Source organism: Drosophila novamexicana, unplaced genomic scaffold (assembly GCF_003285875.2).
Source record: "Drosophila novamexicana strain 15010-1031.04,08,12 unplaced genomic scaffold, DnovRS2.1 tig00000387-arrow-pilon, whole genome shotgun sequence".
NCBI lineage: Eukaryota > Metazoa > Arthropoda > Insecta > Diptera > Drosophilidae > Drosophila > Drosophila novamexicana.
The window spans coordinates 1,886,680-1,906,066 of NW_020824800.1; the positions used below are offsets into that span (position 1 = coordinate 1,886,680).

The 19,387-nt window shown below is 37.2% G+C and overlaps 1 protein-coding gene across 1 annotated transcript; it reads right to left on the reverse strand.

The window, feature by feature from the left end:
• Nucleotides 1-1,593: 1,593 nt before the first annotated feature.
• LOC115759716 lies at nucleotides 1,594-17,551 on the reverse strand. The gene is made up of 8 exons (XM_030700719.1): nucleotides 17,445-17,551; nucleotides 14,980-15,058; nucleotides 14,564-14,924; nucleotides 13,886-14,031; nucleotides 13,044-13,254; nucleotides 12,863-12,974; nucleotides 2,339-2,721; nucleotides 1,594-2,277 (listed from the first exon to the last, which is right to left on the reverse strand). The coding sequence occupies exons 3-8, from the start codon at nucleotides 14,631-14,633 to the stop codon at nucleotides 2,072-2,074; spliced, it is 1,128 nt and encodes a 375-aa protein (XP_030556579.1). The 5' UTR covers nucleotides 14,634-14,924; nucleotides 14,980-15,058; nucleotides 17,445-17,551; the 3' UTR covers nucleotides 1,594-2,071.
• Nucleotides 17,552-19,387: the final 1,836 nt, after the last annotated feature.

Genomic DNA, 19,387 nt, shown 5'->3' on the forward strand with positions numbered 1-19,387 from the left:
AAACTCTAGTAAAATAATGTACTAATTATTAATGTGAACTTTAGGCTGCATTGATTTAAAGCATTGTAGAAAATAAATATATTTGTGTAAACATTTACCAATATCCAGTGTATCGATAAGACATTTTGGTTCGGACGTGTGTCGCATTTGCTTTTATCGGCAGCGTCGATATCTTCTTTGTTCTGTGGTCAGGTTATCGGAAGCTAAATCGAGCGCATATGAACGCAACATTATTCTTGGTGAAAATTCACTTAAAAATGATACGCTCTAATATCCTATATAGACAAAGGTCCATATTTCCCACATCCATAACTCGGTCAAATTTGCACGAGGTTTGACCTTTGTTCTTGGTTTGGCCTCTAGATTACTTTTGGCATATAAGTCTGGCAACATGATTCTCGATGAAAATGCACGTAAAATTGATACCCCCTAATATCCTATATGGACATAGACACTGTTTTGGGTTGAAAATTCCCACCCCCATAACCAGGTCAAATGTCATCCGAGTTTCACGGAGTTTAGCTCTTTGTCCTCTACATTTTGCCTACTAAAAGAAAACGGACTCGATTTTTTCGATTACGAGAAAAGTTATCGATTATCGGAAACAAACTCGTACTGCGCGGGCAATAGTAATACACCTACGTTATAAGTTTTAAGTCTAGCTCTAGTTCTGAGATCCTTGCACAAGAACGGACGGACGGATGAACGGACGGACAGGCGGAAGGACAGACGGACATGGCTAGATCGATATATAAGATGAGGTAGATGTTTGCTGCAATTGGTTACTTTAAGAAGGATATTAAATCTCATGTAATAGGCCTATTTCCCACCTATTTCTGTAATCGTAAACTATAGAAAAAAATAAAAACAAAATTGTTTTGCATATATCGCAATACATTTTGGCAGCAAGTCAATTGACTTATGTTTAGGTGTAATTTTAGCTAAAATATAAAGTAAACAAAGCTCCTAAAACCAAGTCCAACATTGTTTTTACACAAATTCGCAGGTCAAATTTTTGCAGTTCTAAAAACTAAAAAATAAAATGTGTAAAATATGTGAGAATAGTAAAGCTCGAAAACGCAGAGATTGATGAAAACATCTCGAAAAATAGAATATTTTTCCATACAACAACCTACTTTTCGAACGATCGTTCCCGATAATATAGAATTTTTAATATATATGAGACGCGTAGTGAAACTTATAATGCCAAGTTTGGTTAATTTTATTTAAAAAAAGTTTCCATGCCAGAACCTACTTATTATTATTTTTATTCTTTTATTTCATTTACCGAAACCAAATGAAGCTGCAACAGAAAGAACTACTTCCCATCACCTCATACCTTTCCGATTTTTGTAGGGACAACATCGAAACAAAATTTTATAACAATAGCTCTAGGTTCTGAAATCGACACAGAGAGTGGGAATATGGATTCGGAGATGATTCCTTCAACTTAACATAAAAATTTACCCAAAAAAAATGTTGTACCAAAAAAGTAAGGTTGCGGCCTTAACACAGAAAAAAATAGTTAGATTTGTTATTTTTAATTTTAACCATAAGATCAATTAGAAATTACTTATTTGGATTTGTCTTAGAAATTTATTTTTTATCGGCGCGGCAAATACTTAAACTAACATAATATAGTTAGTATCTCTATGTACGCTTATAAGAATAGGTAGAACGATTATAACCAATTTAAATCAGATTTGGGTTAAAGACTAACTGACAGATTTAATATTTTTGGAAACATTTTTTTTTATTGCATGTTAAATTATATCACAGTTTATATACTGAGACCTTAACTTAAATTCAATAGACGATATTTTAGAATAGAAATCAATGAATAACTTTTGACTTAAAAAATACTACCTTATAAGTGGCTAGCAATGAAATACTTTCTACACGGAGACATCAGTTGCTAATTCTTGTAGCTTATAGGCCAGTCCTTTTACAATTGAAACTATATATCTTAATATTAATATCATAATGGTATGCATGAGTTTATATTTATATACAATTCTTAAAAATACAATTGCCAAAGTCAACTGACTAAAATTACTAATTACGAACAGTTTCAGCTATTAACATTTTGTAAGTGGAACACAGAAAGCAAATTTCCTAATACACATAGAATAAATAAAAAAAGTGACGGCACAGTAATGACAAGACTGTTTGTACCATTTAATCCTTTTATACTGTTGAGGCTAACAGTGTTATTAGAATTATTTTCGCCATCGAGAATACTTCGGTTTGCATGTTGCATAGCGGCTGGCTTCTCTCCTGAATATTGAACTTAAGTTAAGTTAACTTATCTTTATAAATGCAGTACAGTTTAACTTACCTCTTAGGACATGGACCGTAATGCTTGCCGGCCGCGCATTTGAGGGCGCACAGGTGTAGTTGCCAGCATGATGAAATGTGACAGTTTTTATGGTTAACACACTCATTGACGAATTTGGAAGATACGGGGATTTGTGTTGCTGTACTTGTAATGTCGACAAAGGGGTCATAGGTGAAGTATAAATAGAAGGGCCCGCATCACTAGTTGCAATAGCACTGCTGGCATTAAAATCCATTGTTCCTCGAAACACTTTAGTTTTTCCACCAATTGCTTTAGACGGAAAGCCCTGTCCACTTTCTTGACTATGAAGTGAATTTTCTGTAACGGATGTCACAACAAAGCCGCCTTGGGCGTCATAGTTAACCATTTTGTTTTCGTGATACCTAAAAAGCATAATAAAAACAACAATTATTTATGTGTTATTAAATAAATGAGCTGGGATTATGTTAAAAAATGGAAAGAAAGTTGCATATTTTGTTAGTGTGTCGCGGCTTAATATCAAATGTTTGTTTTGTGTATGGAGTCTCATACTTTCTCATTTTCGTAATATAGTGTTCTTCTCTAAGACGGAATGGTTAGAAGTGTCAAGCTTGGCATTTGATAATAAACACTTCTCTCTCCGTGCGTGGCCTTGGTTTAATGGCTGAACTCAGAGAACAGTGATAATATCAAAGTCCTGATTGAACTGGATTATATGCAATTCTAGCTAGATTTGGATTGTTAAACCTAAAAGTTCTTGAAAAGGCACCTTTTTATACCCCGAACCGATTAAAAATGGGAATAAGGGTATATTGTATTGGTGCGAAGGCCAAATGTATGTACCAGGCAGAAGAAAGCAAATCTCATCCGAAGTTTGGCGTTTTCTTCATGGGTTTCCCTCTAGATTAATCTGGCATTCAAATCTGAACATCGATTTTTTAGTCGAAATTCATGTCCAAATCTTACCCCAAGATTCGTATATAGACATGGGTCAAAATTTACCACCCCCATATCTCGGTCAAATCTCATCCGATTTCCACGAAGCTTGGCTTTTTCTTCATGGTTTTCCCTCTAGATTAATCTGGCATTCAAATCTCGACACCGATTTTTTGGTCGAAATTCATGTCCAAATCTTACCCCAAGATTCGTATATAGACATGGGTCAAAATTTACCACCCCATAACTCGGTCAAATTTCATCCGATTTTCATGAAGTTTGGCTTTTTCTTCATGGTTTTCCCTCTAGATTAATCTGGCATTTAAATGTGAACACCGATTTTTTGGTCGAAATTCATGTCCAAATCTTACCCCAAGATTCGTATATAGACATGGGTCAAAATTTACCACCCCCATAACTCGGTCAAATTTCATCCGATTTTCATGAAGTTTGGCTTTTTCTTCATGGTTTTCCCTCTAGATTAATCTGGCATTTAAATGTGAACACCGATTTTTTGGTCGAAATTCATGTCCAAATCTTACCCCAAGATTCGTATATAGACATGGGTCAAAATTTACCACCCCCATAACTCGGTCAAATTTCATCCGATTTTCATGAAGTTTGGCTTTTTCTTCATGGTTTTCCCTCTAGATTAATCTGGCATTTAAATGTGAACACCGATTTTTTGGTCGAAATTCATGTCCAAATCTTACCCCAAGATTCGTATATAGACATGGGTCAAAATTTACCACCCCCATAACTCGGTCAAATCTCATCCGATTTCCACGAAGTTTGGCTTTTTCTTCATGGTTTTCCCTCTAGATTAATCTAGCATTCAAATCTGAACACCGATTTTTTAGTCGAAATTCATGTCCAAATCTTACCCCAAGATTCGTATATAGACATGGGTCAAAATTTACCACCCCCATAACTCGGTCAAATCTCATCCGATTTTCATGAAGTTTGGCTTTTTCTTCATGGTTTTCCCTCTAGATTAATCTGGCATTCAAATGTGAACACCGATTTTTTGGTCGAAATTCATGTCCAAATCTTACCCCAAGATTCGTATATAGACATGGGTCAAAATTTACCACCCCCATAACTCGGTCAAATCTCATCCGATTTTCATGAAGTTTGGCTTTTTCTTCATGGTTTTCCCTCTAGATTAATCTGGCATTCAAATCTGAACACCGATTTTTTAGTCGAAATTCATGTCCAAATCTTACCCCAAGATTCGTATATAGACATGGGTCAAAATTTACCACCCCCATAACTCGGTCAAATCTTATCCGATTTCCACGAAGTTTGGCTTTTTCTTCATGGTTTTCCCTCTAGATTAATCTGGCATTCAAATCTGAACACCGATTTTTTAGTCGAAATTCATGTCCAAATCTTACCCCAAGATTCGTATATAGACATGGGTCAAAATTTACCACCCCCATAACTCGGTCAAATCTCATCCGATTTTCATGAAGTTTGGCTTTTTCTTCATGGTTTTCCCTCTAGATTAATCTGGCATTCAAATCTGAACACCGATTTTTTAGTCGAAATTCATGTCCAAATCTTACCCCAAGATTCGTATATAGACATGGGTCAAAATTTACCACCCCCATAACTCGGTCAAATCTCATCCGATTTCCACGAAGTTTGGCTTTTTCCTCACGGTTTTCCCTCTAGATTAATCTGGCATTCAAATCTGAACACCGATTTTTTAGTCGAAATTCATGTCCAAATCTTACCCCAAGATTCGTATATAGACATGGGTCAAAATTTACCACCCCCATAACTCGGTCAAATCTCATCCCATTTTCACGAAGTTTGTATTTTTCTTCATGTTTTTTCCTCTAGATTAATCTGGCATTCAAATCTCGACACCGATTTTTTGGTCGAAATTCATGTCCAAATCTTACCCCAAGATTCGTATATAGACATGGGTCAAAATTTACCACCCCCATAACTCGGTCAAATCTCATCCGATTTTCATGAAGTTTGGCTTTTTCTTCATGGTTTTCCCTCTAGATTAATCTGGCATTCAAATGTGAATACCGATATTTTGGTCGAAATTCATGTCCAAATTTTACCCCAAGATTCGTATATAGACATGGGTCAAAATTTACCACCCCCATAACTCGGTCAAATCTCATCCGATTTCCACGAAGTTTGGCTTTTTCTTCATGGTTTTCCCTCTAGATTAATCTGGCATTCAAATCTGAACACCGATTTTTTAGTCGAAATTCATGTCCAAATCTTACCCCAAGATTCGTATATAGACATGGGTCAAAATTTACCACCCCCATAACTCTGTCAAATCTCATCCGATTTTCACGAAGTTTGTATTTTTCTTCATGGTTTTCCCTCTAGATTAATCTGGCATTCAAATCTGAACACCGATTTTTTAGTCGAAATTCATGTCCAAATCTTACCCCAAGATTCGTATATAGACATGGGTCAAAATTTACCACCCCCATAACTCGGTCAAATCTCATCCGATTTCCACGAAGTTTGGCTTTTTCTTCATGGTTTTCCCTCTAGATTAATCTGGCATTCAAATCTCGACACCGATTTTTTGGTCGAAATTCATGTCCAAATCTTACCCCAAGATTCGTATATAGACATGGGTCAAAATTTACCACCCCCATAACTCGGTCAAATCTCATCCGATTTTCATGAAGTTTGGCTTTTTCTTCATGGTTTTCCCTCTAGATTAATCTGGCATTCAAATCTGAACACCGATTTTTTAGTCGAAATTCATGTCCAAATCTTATCCCAAGATTCGTATATAGACATGGGTCAAAATTTACCACCCCCATAACTCGGTCAAATCTCATCCGATTTTCACGAAGTTTGTATTTTTCTTCATGTTTTTTCCTCTAGATTAATCTGGCATTCAAATCTGAACACCGATTTTTTAGTCGAAATTCATGTCCAAATCTTACCCCAAGATTCGTATATAGACATGGGTCAAAATTTACCACCCCCATAACTCGGTCAAATCTCATCCGATTTTCATGAAGTTTGGCTTTTTCTTCATGGTTTTCCCTCTAGATTAATCTGGCATTCAAATCTGAACACCGATTTTTTAGTCGAAATTCATGTCCAAATCTTACCCCAAGATTCGTATATAGACATGGGTCAAAATTTACCACCCCCATAACTCGGTCAAATCTCATCCGATTTCCACGAAGTTTGGCTTTTTCTTCACGGTTTTCCCTCTAGATTAATCTGGCATTCAAATCTGAACACCGATTTTTTAGTCGAAATTCATGTCCAAATCTTACCCCAAGATTCGTATATAGACATGGGTCAAAATTTACCACCCCCATAACTCGGTCAAATCTCATCCCATTTTCACGAAGTTTGTATTTTTCTTCATGTTTTTTCCTCTAGATTAATCTGGCATTCAAATCTCGACACCGATTTTTTGGTCGAAATTCATGTCCAAATCTTACCCCAAGATTCGTATATAGACATGGGTCAAAATTTACCACCCCCATAACTCGGTCAAATCTCATCCGATTTTCATGAAGTTTGGCTTTTTCTTCATGGTTTTCCCTCTAGATTAATCTGGCATTCAAATGTGAATACCGATATTTTGGTCGAAATTCATGTCCAAATTTTACCCCAAGATTCGTATATAGACATGGGTCAAAATTTACCACCCCCATAACTCGGTCAAATCTCATCCGATTTCCACGAAGTTTGGCTTTTTCTTCATGGTTTTCCCTCTAGATTAATCTGGCATTCAAATCTGAACACCGATTTTTTAGTCGAAATTCATGTCCAAATCTTACCCCAAGATTCGTATATAGACATGGGTCAAAATTTACCACCCCCATAACTCGGTCAAATCTCATCCGATTTCCACGAAGTTTGGCTTTTTCTTCATGGTTTTCCCTCTAGATTAATCTGGCATTCAAATCTCGACACCGATTTTTTGGTCGAAATTCATGTCCAAATCTTACCCCAAGATTCGTATATAGACATGGGTCAAAATTTACCACCCCCATAACTCGGTCAAATCTCATCCGATTTTCATGAAGTTTGGCTTTTTCTTCATGGTTTTCCCTCTAGATTAATCTGGCATTCAAATCTGAACACCGATTTTTTAGTCGAAATTCATGTCCAAATCTTACCCCAAGATTCGTATATAGACATGGGTCAAAATTTACCACCCCCATAACTCGGTCAAATCTCATCCGATTTTCACGAAGTTTGTATTTTTCTTCATGTTTTTTCCTCTAGATTAATCTGGCATTCAAATCTCGACACCGATTTTTTGGTCGAAATTCATGTCCAAATCTTACCCCAAGATTCGTATATAGACATGGGTCAAAATTTACCACCCCCATAACTCGGTCAAATCTCATCCGATTTTCATGAAGTTTGGCTTTTTCTTCATGGTTTTCCCTCTAGATTAATCTGGCATTCAAATGTGAATACCGATATTTTGGTCGAAATTCATGTCCAAATTTTACCCCAAGATTCGTATATAGACATGGGTCAAAATTTACCACCCCCATAACTCGGTCAAATCTCATCCGATTTCCACGAAGTTTGGCTTTTTCTTCATGGTTTTCCCTCTAGATTAATCTGGCATTCAAATCTGAACACCGATTTTTTAGTCGAAATTCATGTCCAAATCTTACCCCAAGATTCGTATATAGACATGGGTCAAAATTTATCACCCCCATAACTCGGTCAAATCTCATCCGATTTTCACGAAGTTTGTATTTTTCTTCATGGTTTTCCCTCTAGATTAATCTGGCATTCAAATCTGAACACCGATTTTTTAGTCGAAATTCATGTCCAAATCTTACCCCAAGATTCGTATATAGACATGGGTCAAAATTTACCACCCCCATAACTCGGTCAAATCTCATCCGATTTTCATGAAGTTTGGCTTTTTCTTCATGGTTTTCCCTCTAGATTAATCTGGCATTCAAATGTGAACACCGATTTTTTGGTCGAAATTCATGTCCAAATCTTACCCCAAGATTCGTATATAGACATGGGTCAAAATTTACCACCCCCATAACTCGGTCAAATCTCATCCGATTTTCATGAAGTTTGGCTTTTTCTTCATGGTTTTCCCTCTAGATTAATCTGGCATTCAAATCTGAACACCGATTTTTTGGTCGAAATTCATGTCCAAATCTTACCCCAAGATTCGTATATAGACATGGGTCAAAATTTACCACCCCCATAACTCGGTCAAATCTCATCCGATTTTCATGAAGTTTGGCTTTTTCTTCATGGTTTTCCCTCTAGATTAATCTGGCATTCAAATCTGAACACCGATTTTTTAGTCGAAATTCATGTCCAAATCTTACCCCAAGATTCGTATATAGACATGGGTCAAAATTTACCACCCCCATAACTCGGTCAAATCTCATCCGATTTTCATGAAGTTTGGCTTTTTCTTCATGGTTTTCCCTCTAGATTAATCTGGCATTCAAATCTGAACACCGATTTTTTAGTCGAAATTCATGTCCAAATCTTACCCCAAGATTCGTATATAGACATGGGTCAAAATTTACCAGCCCCATAACTCGGTCAAATCTCATCCGATTTCCACGAAGTTTGGCTTTTTCTTCATGGTTTTCCCTCTAGATTAATCCGGCATTCAAATCTGAACACCGATTTTTTAGTCGAAATTCATGTCCAAATCTTACCCCAAGATTCGTATATAGACATGGGTCAAAATTTACCACCCCCATAACTCGGTCAAATCTCAGCCGATTTTCACGAAGTTTGTATTTTTCTTCATGGTTTTCCCTCTAGATTAATCTGGCATTCAAATCTGAACACCGATTTTTTAGTCGAAATTCATGTCCAAATCTTACCCCAAGATTCGTATATAGACATGGGTCAAAATTTACCACCCCCATAACTCGGTCAAATCTCATCCGATTTCCACGAAGTTTGGCTTTTTCTTCATGGTTTTCCCTCTAGATTAATCTGGCATTCAAATGTGAACACCGATTTTTTGGTCGAAATTCATGTCCAAATCTTACCCCAAGATTCGTATATAGACATGGGTCAAAATTTACCACCCCCATAACTCGGTCAAATCTCATCCGATTTTCACGAAGTTTGTATTTTTCTTCATGGTTTTCCCTCTAGATTAATCTGGCATTCAAATCTGAACACCGATTTTTTAGTCGAAATTCATGTCCAAATCTTACCCCAAGATTCGTATATAGACATGGGTCAAAATTTACCACCCCCATAACTCGGTCAAATCTCATCCGATTTCCACGAAGTTTGGCTTTTTCTTCATGGTTTTCCCTCTAGATTAATCTGGCATTCAAATGTGAACACCGATTTTTTGGTCGAAATTCATGTCCAAATCTTACCCCAAGATTCGTATATAGACATGGGTCAAAATTTACCACCCCCATAACTCGGTCAAATCTCATCCGATTTTCATGAAGTTTGGCGTTTTCTTCATGGTTTTCCCTCTAGATTAATCTGGCATTCAAATCTGAACACCGATTTTTTAGTCGAAATTCATGTCCAAATCTTACCCCAAGATTCGTATATAGACATGGGTCAAAATTTACCACCCCCATAACTCGGTCAAATCTCATCCGATTTTCATGAAGTTTGGCTTTTTCTTCATGGTTTTCCCTCTAGATTAATCTGGCATTCAAATCTGAACACCGATTTTTTAGTCGAAATTCATGTCCAAATCTTACCCCAAGATTCGTATATAGACATGGGTCAAAATTTACCACCCCCATAACTCGGTCAAATCTTATCCGATTTCCACGAAGTTTGGCCTTTTCTTCATGGTTTTCCCTCTAGATTAATCTGGCATTCAAATGTGAACACCGATTTTTTGGTCGAAATTCATGTCCAAATCTTACCCCAAGATTCGTATATAGACATGGGTCAAAATTTACCACCCCCATAACTCGGTCAAATCTCATCCGATTTTCATGAAGTTTGGCTTTTTCTTCATGGTTTTCCCTCTAGATTAATCTGGCATTTAAATCTGAACACCGATTTTTTAGTCGAAATTCATGTCCAAATCTTACCCCAAGATTCGTATATAGACATGGGTCAAAATTTACAACCCCCATAACTCGGTCAAATCTCATCCGATTTTCATGAAGTTTGGCTTTTTCTTCATGGTTTTCCCTCTAGATTAATCTGGCATTCAAATGTGAACACCGATTTTTTGGTCGAAATTCATGTCCAAATCTTACCCCAAGATTCGTATATAGACATGGGTCAAAATTTACCACCCCCATAACTCGGTCAAATCTCATCCGATTTTCATGAAGTTTGGCTTTTTCTTCATGGTTTTCCCTCTAGATTAATCTGGCATTCAAATCTGAACACCGATTTTTTAGTCGAAATTCATGTCCAAATCTTACCCCAAGATTCGTATATAGACATGGGTCAAAATTTACCACCCCCATAACTCGGTCAAATCTTATCCGATTTCCACGAAGTTTGGCTTTTTCTTCATGGTTTTCCCTCTAGATTAATCTGGCATTCAAATCTGAACACCGATTTTTTAGTCGAAATTCATGTCCAAATCTTACCCCAAGATTCGTATATAGACATGGGTCAAAATTTACCACCCCCATATCTCGGTCAAATCTCATCCGATTTCCACGAAGTTTGGCTTTTTCTTCATGGTTTTCCCTCTAGATTAATCTGGCATTCAAATGTGAACACCGATTTTTTGGTCGAAATTCATGTCCAAATCTTACCCAAAGATTCGTATATAGACATGGGTCAAAATTTACCACCCCCATAACTCGGTCAAATCTCATCCGATTTTCACGAAGTTTGGCTTTTTCTTCATGGTTTTCCCTCTAGATTAATCTGGCATTCAAGTGTGAACACCGATTTTTTGGTCGAAATTCATGTCCAAATCTTACCCAAAGATTCGTATATAGACATGGGTCAAAATTTACCACCCCCATAACTCGGTCAAATCTCATCCGATTTTCACGAAGTTTGGCTTTTTCTTCATGGTTTTCCCTCTAGATTAATCTGGCATTCAAATGTGACCACCGATTTTTTGGTCGAAATTCATGTCCTAATCTTACCCCAAGATTCGTATATAGACATGGGACAAAATTTACCACCCCCATAACTCGGTCAAATCTCATCCGATTTTCATGAAGTTTGGCTTTTTCTTCATGGGTTTCCCTCTAGATTAATCTGGCATTCAAATCTGAACACCGATTTTTTGGTCGAAAATCATGTCCAAATCTTACCCCAAGATTCGTATATAGACATGGGACAAAATTTACCACCCCCATAACTCGGTCAAATCTCATCCGATTTTCATGAAGTTTGGCTTTTTCTTCATGGGTTTCCCTCTAGATTAATCTGGCATTCAAATCTGAACACCGATTTTTTGGTCGAAATTCATGTCCAAATCTTAACCCAAGATTCGTATAGACATGGGTCAAAATTTACCACCCCCATAACTCGGTCAAATCTCATCCGATTTTCATGAAGTTTGGCTTTTTCCTCATGGTTTTCCCTCTATATTAATCTGGCATTCAAATGTGAACACCGATTTTTTGGTCGAAATTCATGTCCAAATCTTACCCCAAGATTCGTATATAGACATGGGTCAAAATTTACCACCCCCATATCTCGGTCAAATCTCATCCGATTTTCATGAAGTTTGGCTTTTTCTTCATGGTTTTCCCTCTAGATTAATCTGGCATTCAAATCTGAACACCGATTTTTTAGTCGAAATTCATGTCCAAATCTTACCCCAAGATTCGTATATAGACATGGGTCAAAATTTACCACCCCCATAACTCGGTCAAATCTCATCCGATTTCCACGAAGTTTGGCTTTTTCTTCATGGTTTTCCCTCTAGATTAATCTGGCATTCAAATGTGAACACCGATTTTTTGGTCGAAATTCATGTCCTAATCTTACCCCAAGATTCGTATATAGACATGGGACAAAATTTTAAAACCCCATAACTCGGTCAAATCTCATCCGATTTTCATGAAGTTTGGCTTTTTCCTCATGGTTTTCCCTCTAGATTAATCTGGCATTCAAATCTGAACATCGATTTTTTAGTCGAAATTCATGTCCATATCTTACCCCAAGATTCGTGTATAGACATGGGTCAAAATTTACCACCCCGAAGTTTGGCTTTTTCTTTATGTTTTTCCCTCTAGATTAATCGGGCATTCAAATGTGAACACCGATTTTTTGGTCGAAATTCATGTCCAAATCTTACCCCAAGATTCGTATATAGACATGGGTCAAAATTTACCACCCCCATATCTCGGCCAAATCTCATCCGATTTTCATGAAGTTTGGCTTTTTCTTCATGGGTTTCCCTCAAGATTAATCTGGCATTCAAATCTTAACACCGATTTTTTAGTCGAAATTTATGTCCAAATCTTACCCCAAGATTCGTATATAGACATGGGTCAAAAATGGCGTTGCCTGAAACATTGAAGCAGTTCATGTTATGAACATATATTAAACATAAAGAGTTTGTTTCTTTATATATAAAATGACTAGCTGTGATTTTAAAGTAACCTTGTTGAGAAGCAGATTACATGATAATAATTTTGGAATGCAGTCTTAGTTGTTTGTTTAATTAAGGCTTACCAAAAGACAAAAGAAGGATTCTCCGTGGCACCCTTCAGCTTACATTGTAGTTGAAGGGTTGAAGTTTCGTCAATAAGAATATCAGAAGCATTCGATATTTCAGCAACCGCTTCTAATAATAGAAAGGTAAAGTTTTAATTTATTTATACATTTTCTTATGGCATTTAAGTTTTAAACTTACCAACTATTTTTAATTCTATAAAAATTGATTGCGTAGGGTAAATTGACAATTGACACTCATAAAACCCTTTGTCCTCCTCTCTGACAGCCTTTATTCTTAGCGACCAATGGCCCATATGACGTGTATGCTCAACTAAAAATCGTTTGTCACTGCTATGCGTTGATAAGCCGACTGTGAGCAATTGAAAATCTCTTCTTCGTATCCAAGAAACCTAAAATAAAACCATTTTTTATGCAGTTTAACAATTTTTATTTTAAAAATCCCTAATACGCGTATTCATATATTTTTGTATGTTGAACTCTGAATATTAGTTTGAAGCCGATCGGACGAAATTCGCCCTTACAAGCCCCGTTTTTTGCAAAAAAGATCTTTGCAAATAAGCCCACGTCAAAAACTTCGCCCATTCAAAAGCACACACACACTCAGCACAGCTTACAATGCAATTGCAATTGCAATGGAGAGTTCAAGAAATACGAGCGTAAAACTGTAAATCTTGTGGCCTTCCAATATAACGACTCGTTTTCTTAAATAACTTGTGTCTTTTTTCGTTTTCAAGTCTCACGCTTTTATAGCTCTTATAGTGCGAAGCGTTCGTATATACGGATAGACGATCATGAGCTCAGAAATCGGCAGCAAAGTTTGTTAGAGTTCGGGGTTCTATACATCGTCGCATTTATGCCTTGTCAAGTTTTCACATTAATTATTGTTTTTTTTTTTTTCAAAACCCTGAGCTTTTATAAAACCAAAGACACACATCGCAACAGCGAATATACAAGTCATACAAATTTAAAAGAAAAATCTTTCGTCAACATTTAAAAATAACTAATCGGAAAATTTCTTACCGTTGCCGGCGAGTTTACTTTAACAACACATGGCAAAATAGCGAGACCTCCTTTCTGAGCGATGACACGGGTATTATTTTTGGTATTGAATTGACTCTGCACGGTACTCCCAAAGTGATTTTGAGATGAAGTCATCTTTCCTAGATCTGAAATTTTTAACAAATTACACATAAATAACTTATTTTATAAAATTCGATGGATAAACAAGTTTTTACCCCCTATATCCTACATCCCGAATTAGTAAAGATACACAAATTAAAAAAAAAAAAAGTTTACGACTGTCCTCACTCTTCTTGGGGCCATGAAAGGCATCTTAAATTGGGTGACTTTAGCCCCTAAGACCTAGGATATTTGCTCAAAAAACAGGATTTCGATATCGATTTTTTTCGATTGCTTGGAAATGGGACAGGTTATCGATTAGCGGAATGAAATTCATACTGCGCAGGTACTGGGAGGAACTTCGTTCTAAATTTCAAGTTCCTAGCTCTTATAGGATATGAGATCGACGCTTGCATACATACGGACGGACTGACGGACGCACGGACAGACGGACATGGCTTGATCGACTCGCCTATTGATGCTGATCAAAAATATATATACTTCATGGGGTCGGAGATGCTTCCTTCTGCCTGTTACATACAAAAGACGAACTTATCATTAATTAATACTACGACTTACTTGAATATGACAAAGTGACAAATAGTAAACACAAATATATTCGTATTTGCCATTTTTCTGGTTCCATCATTTTAACACTTATTTAGTTTACTAAAGTACTAGTTAGATTTTTTGCACATAAAACATGTTCACTGCGTTTAAAGCATATTTAAATCTCTAATAAACAATAGATTAATGGGAAAGGCATTTGTACGCTTTTTAATTGTGCCGTTGTCACAACTGTGTCCTTTAAATTAAAACGATTCAATTGACTTTTTCAGTAGTATACACAGTCGATGCCGAAATTTAACGTTAGGTTGAAAGCCGATATTATCCTGCAGCGCACAGCAGCAGAAATCCTGGCATTCATGTCGTACGCGGCCTAAAATTTAGTTTTTATAAGAACAGCTTTTTTCAATCAATCTTTAAAAACTCACCAGTGACGATCTGCGTTACACGACTAGCATACGCACAAAATGTCATCTACATCGGACTATTAGACATTAGGAAGATCAGCTGAAAATTAAATATTTTATTGATAACATGTCCATAAAGTATATGCAAATGGTGTCGCTAGCTCTTATAAATTACAGGATTTGCTCAAAAAACGGCATTTCGATTTTAATCGAGTTCTTGGAAACGGAGCAGGTCATCGATTATCGTACTGCGCGGGCACTAGGAGGCCCTACGTTCCATTTCCATTTCAAGTCTCTAGCTCTTATAGGTTCTGAGCTCCTTGCGTTCATACATACGGACAAACAGACGGGCTTGGCAGAGCGCCTTTAAAACTCATCGAAGGTGTGCGGAGGCACAATGTCAGCGATTTAAGTAAGTAGGGCTTGCTTACACTTTAGGAAATATATGATCTTTAGAGTTAGTTGAATTTTGGACAATAAACCAGTCGGTAACTAAAAGTTCTTAAATCACTTAATTGGCGCTCAACGCGAAATTAAGACAGCCCAGTCTCACTCAAAAACGACTGAAGCAGCATAAAACGTCATTATCGACGGCAGCGGAAGAATAGAAACACCAACAAGATAAACAGTTTCTAGGAATTTAATTAGAGCAGGTAAATAGACCAAACAATCTATAACAAAGCCAAATTTTCCAAATTTGTGAAAACTGAGAAAAATAACAATGACACAGTTGAACTAATACTTCAGGCAACCATAAAATATAACAGTTCGAACCTCTCGGTTACAAACAAACGATCTGTCGACATGACCCATTCATCTTCCCTAGAGCCCGACGCAGAACTAAGAAATGAAGTCGTTAAAGCCCAGAATATCCAATTGCAAAGGTTAAATGTAGTAAGACATAATAGAAATTTTCAAGTAGGAGCCTTGAAAGATCGAATAAGAGACTGGGAAATAAGATTACGCCTTTGTACAATGAGAAACAGTGGATGCAGACTTGGGGACCACAGTCTTAATTAAAGGTAGTGTGATTCATAAAGATAATGTAAGATGGCTGAAATAGAAATTTCTTTTCTCAGGATCGGGACTATACCGTTTTTGTCACAATGACAACGGCAAAATTGACATATGACGACACGACAATTTGGACAGAACTTTTGAAGAATCATTTTCCTCAAGACAGATACTGGACTCAGAGATACGAACAGGATATACGAAAAATTGCTCTAATGAAATAGGATATTGATTTCGGAACTTTAAACTCTAATGGTATCCGTTACAATCACAAAGATTGGAATTGTTAGCGCGGCAATATTAGACTCCAATGATTTACAAAACATAATCAATGGGCGTTCTACGAACATGAGCATTACGGATATGAGGGAGGTAGTCCAAATCAAGGATCTATTAAATAAAAATGTCTACATTTAATTAAATATCCTAAGTCAAGTTTAATTTGTAAGAACTGCGGTAATGAAATATTACCAATTGGCACTCACAACAACTTTCTGCAGAAGATTACCGTATACGACGTGCGACCAGCTCATTGTACCCTTGTACCTAATTCGCACAGCTCATTGTACCTCTGTACGTAATTCGCTCAGCTCATTGTACCGTTGTACCAACTAACTGGAGTCACGGTCAACGATGGCGGCGCCATCATCATCAATGAGGAAACCGCCGTGATTACGATTAGTGATAACGAACAAAAAAATGTGACCGAAGTTATTTATATTCGTTACCAAAGAATATCTAAGTCGCTGTACGAAGACATTTTTAGCACACTGTATAGATATGTTAATATAAATACTCAAATTGAATAACATTCATTTCCAGAAAAAAAACATGCATATGTATGTATGTATACATGTCTGCGCATATTTGATGCATTTAAAAGGCGCTTCTTTTATATGTACATATGTATGTGTATGTACGTACATTTGGCATCAAGTGAACAGGACGAAAGGGAGTTGAATCACGTGCACGTCCATGTGTAGCCAATTAAGCCTTTTTTTCGCACAAATATTCGTTTTTTTAACTTACTAAGCCGGAAAAAATGTCGGATAATCTCTTTAACTTAAAAAAAATGTCTTATTCGGTTTTTTTATGTGTGTAAATGGTAGTTGGCAATAGTGAATTATGTACATACATACATACATATGTACATATACAAGAAGTCAAGTTTATACATAACATATATTTATATATGTGCATGTGCAAGTACATAATAATATATATACATATGCAATACAATCTACATAAGTAGATACGCACATATCAGGCGCTTTTTCAATTTTAAAAATGCACTTGAACAGTATATACATACATACATACCCGTTAGATACACATGTACAAGCATAAGCATATATGTATATGTATATGTTGGCTGCTGGTATGACTGTAAATATGTATATGTACATACAAATAAGTGAACATTTAATAAAATAAATGCACATTCAATGTACGCTTGTATCATTTGACCTTACACAATTATTTTTGAGTTGTATTCCATTCTTCCGCGAAGATTAAAGTAATTTAAGGATGTGTCGTGAACTGTTTTTTTTTTTAAGGTCCTCTTTTTCGTAGCACCATACGGAGACTAAATTAGAGTTGACAAGTCTACTGAGCGTAACTCACGCAGTCGCATTTCGTTTCTCAAATTTAACAGTGCTACAATGGAATCAGTTGGTATGTATACATTTCTTTACCTAACAAGTGTAAACATGCATGCAATGTGTTCAAAATGTTTAACAAGAAATTAAGTATTCTTAAAGTTTATTTTCAAATATGTGTATTTAAAATTGAGTATTTTTGACGGCATACAAATAATTCATATATTTTGGCAATACTTTTCGATTTAGTTCGATTAAAGTATAAGCATAAAATGGCCGGTCTTTTTGGCATCCCTTACATTTTTTGCTGGTATTTTTTTGCGATAACGGCAATAATTACTAAGCCAAGATCGTCTAAGGAAATTCAAGTTACAAAAACAAATGTAAATAGAACAGGGTTGATTCTGCAAAGAGAGTGTTTGGCAGAGCAAATGTAAAGTTGGTTTTCGATATTTTTCCCATTGGCCTCTTTATTCTTTTTCCTTACTGTTAAGCCAGGCTTTGTCTCAACAGCTTTTTATACATGTTTATTACTGCGACTTAGTTATGGGGCTTTTAACTATTGGTAAAAACAGGTGTGTAAATTGCAGCTGGCTGTAATCGATCCCTGCCTTTACCTTTGGGCCGCGCCTGCTGGCTCATCGGTTCTCTACGGGTAGTCCTGGTCCTGGTCCTGGTCCTGGTCCACACAATCGCACAATCGCATAAATGTCGGCCCTAAAATATACGCATACGGCGTTTACAGTACCAGGGAGGCTGCTGTTTCAATTACGCCACATTCCATTCGCCATTCTGCAACGCTGATCAGCAATTGTACAGGTTGATGGATAAGGTGATCCCGACTCTGAGGTCTCTGAGGTCAAACCTGTTCGTATACCTAGAAAATTTATTGATAATTTCGGGCAGCGCGACATTGTGCGTGGATCCGGAAAGATTGGAGGCGATCCGGAACAATTCACACCTGAGGATTGTATAAGAACTGCGAAGCTTCCTTGGTGTAGCGGATTGGTCCGAATTGATCCGAAGTGTGGAAGAAGTAGAATTGACCCCGGAAGATCTGCTGGGATTCCAGACCATAGAATTCATGACCGCTGAGTACTTAGAGCTGGTGAATGAGGTGATGAGCCAACAACGGAAATTACCAGATTTGAGAGTGCAGAACCGACCCTTGTTCAAGAGAACGGCGAACGAACCATGGAGGATGACGTTGAAGTCACGAGCTGGAAACTCTGGGTGCCGTAGTCGCTGAATGCAGGACTCATCCAACGAGCACGTGTGGACGAGACGTCACCACATGGAGCCATGAGCAAAACGCTGCACGCGCTGTGCTGGCGATAATATGGCGCCAACATGGCGAATCAAGTCAGGGATTATGTGCGGAAATGCGACACCTGTAAGGAGAACCCTCCTTTCAGAAGGTATACATCGACTTTTCGGGGAAATATCTACGATCAAAATGAGGGCATCCATGGATATTCGTCGTCGTAGACCACTTTTCAAAATTCACAGTCAGCAGAAGTCCTCAACTCCTAGTACGCGTGGTCGTTATTAATTTTGCGTGCCCGAAGTGATCTATTCGGATAATGGATGGCACTTTGTATCCAATCGTATGAGGCAATGATCCAAGCGTTTGACACTACGCATTTGCGCAGCCCCGTGTACTTACCTCAGAGTATCGCCGTCAAACGCGTGAGCCGAACGGTACGGTAGGAAAAGGGATGCGTGCCTCCCTGGGGTAGAGTTAACGATTCGAAGTGACTCCGTTTTTCGCGTTCTTTGGCCAGCATATGTATTGGAATGGTTCCAGTTACAAGCTG

What these genes read in the sequence shown, in the direction of transcription:
- LOC115759716 (XM_030700719.1), bottom strand. Translation starts at nt 14,633, where the DNA reads ATGATGGAACCAGAAAAATGGCAAATACGAATATATTTGTGTTTACTA. An exon ending in TGTCACTTTGTCATATTCAA is followed by an intron (nt 14,032 to 14,563) that starts GTAAGTCGTAGT and finishes TAAAAATTTCAG; the next exon opens with ATCTAGGAAAGATGACTTCA. An exon ending in TACGGTCCATGTCCTAAGAG is followed by an intron (nt 2,278 to 2,338) that starts GTAAGTTAAACT and finishes TTCAATATTCAG; the next exon opens with GAGAGAAGCCAGCCGCTATG.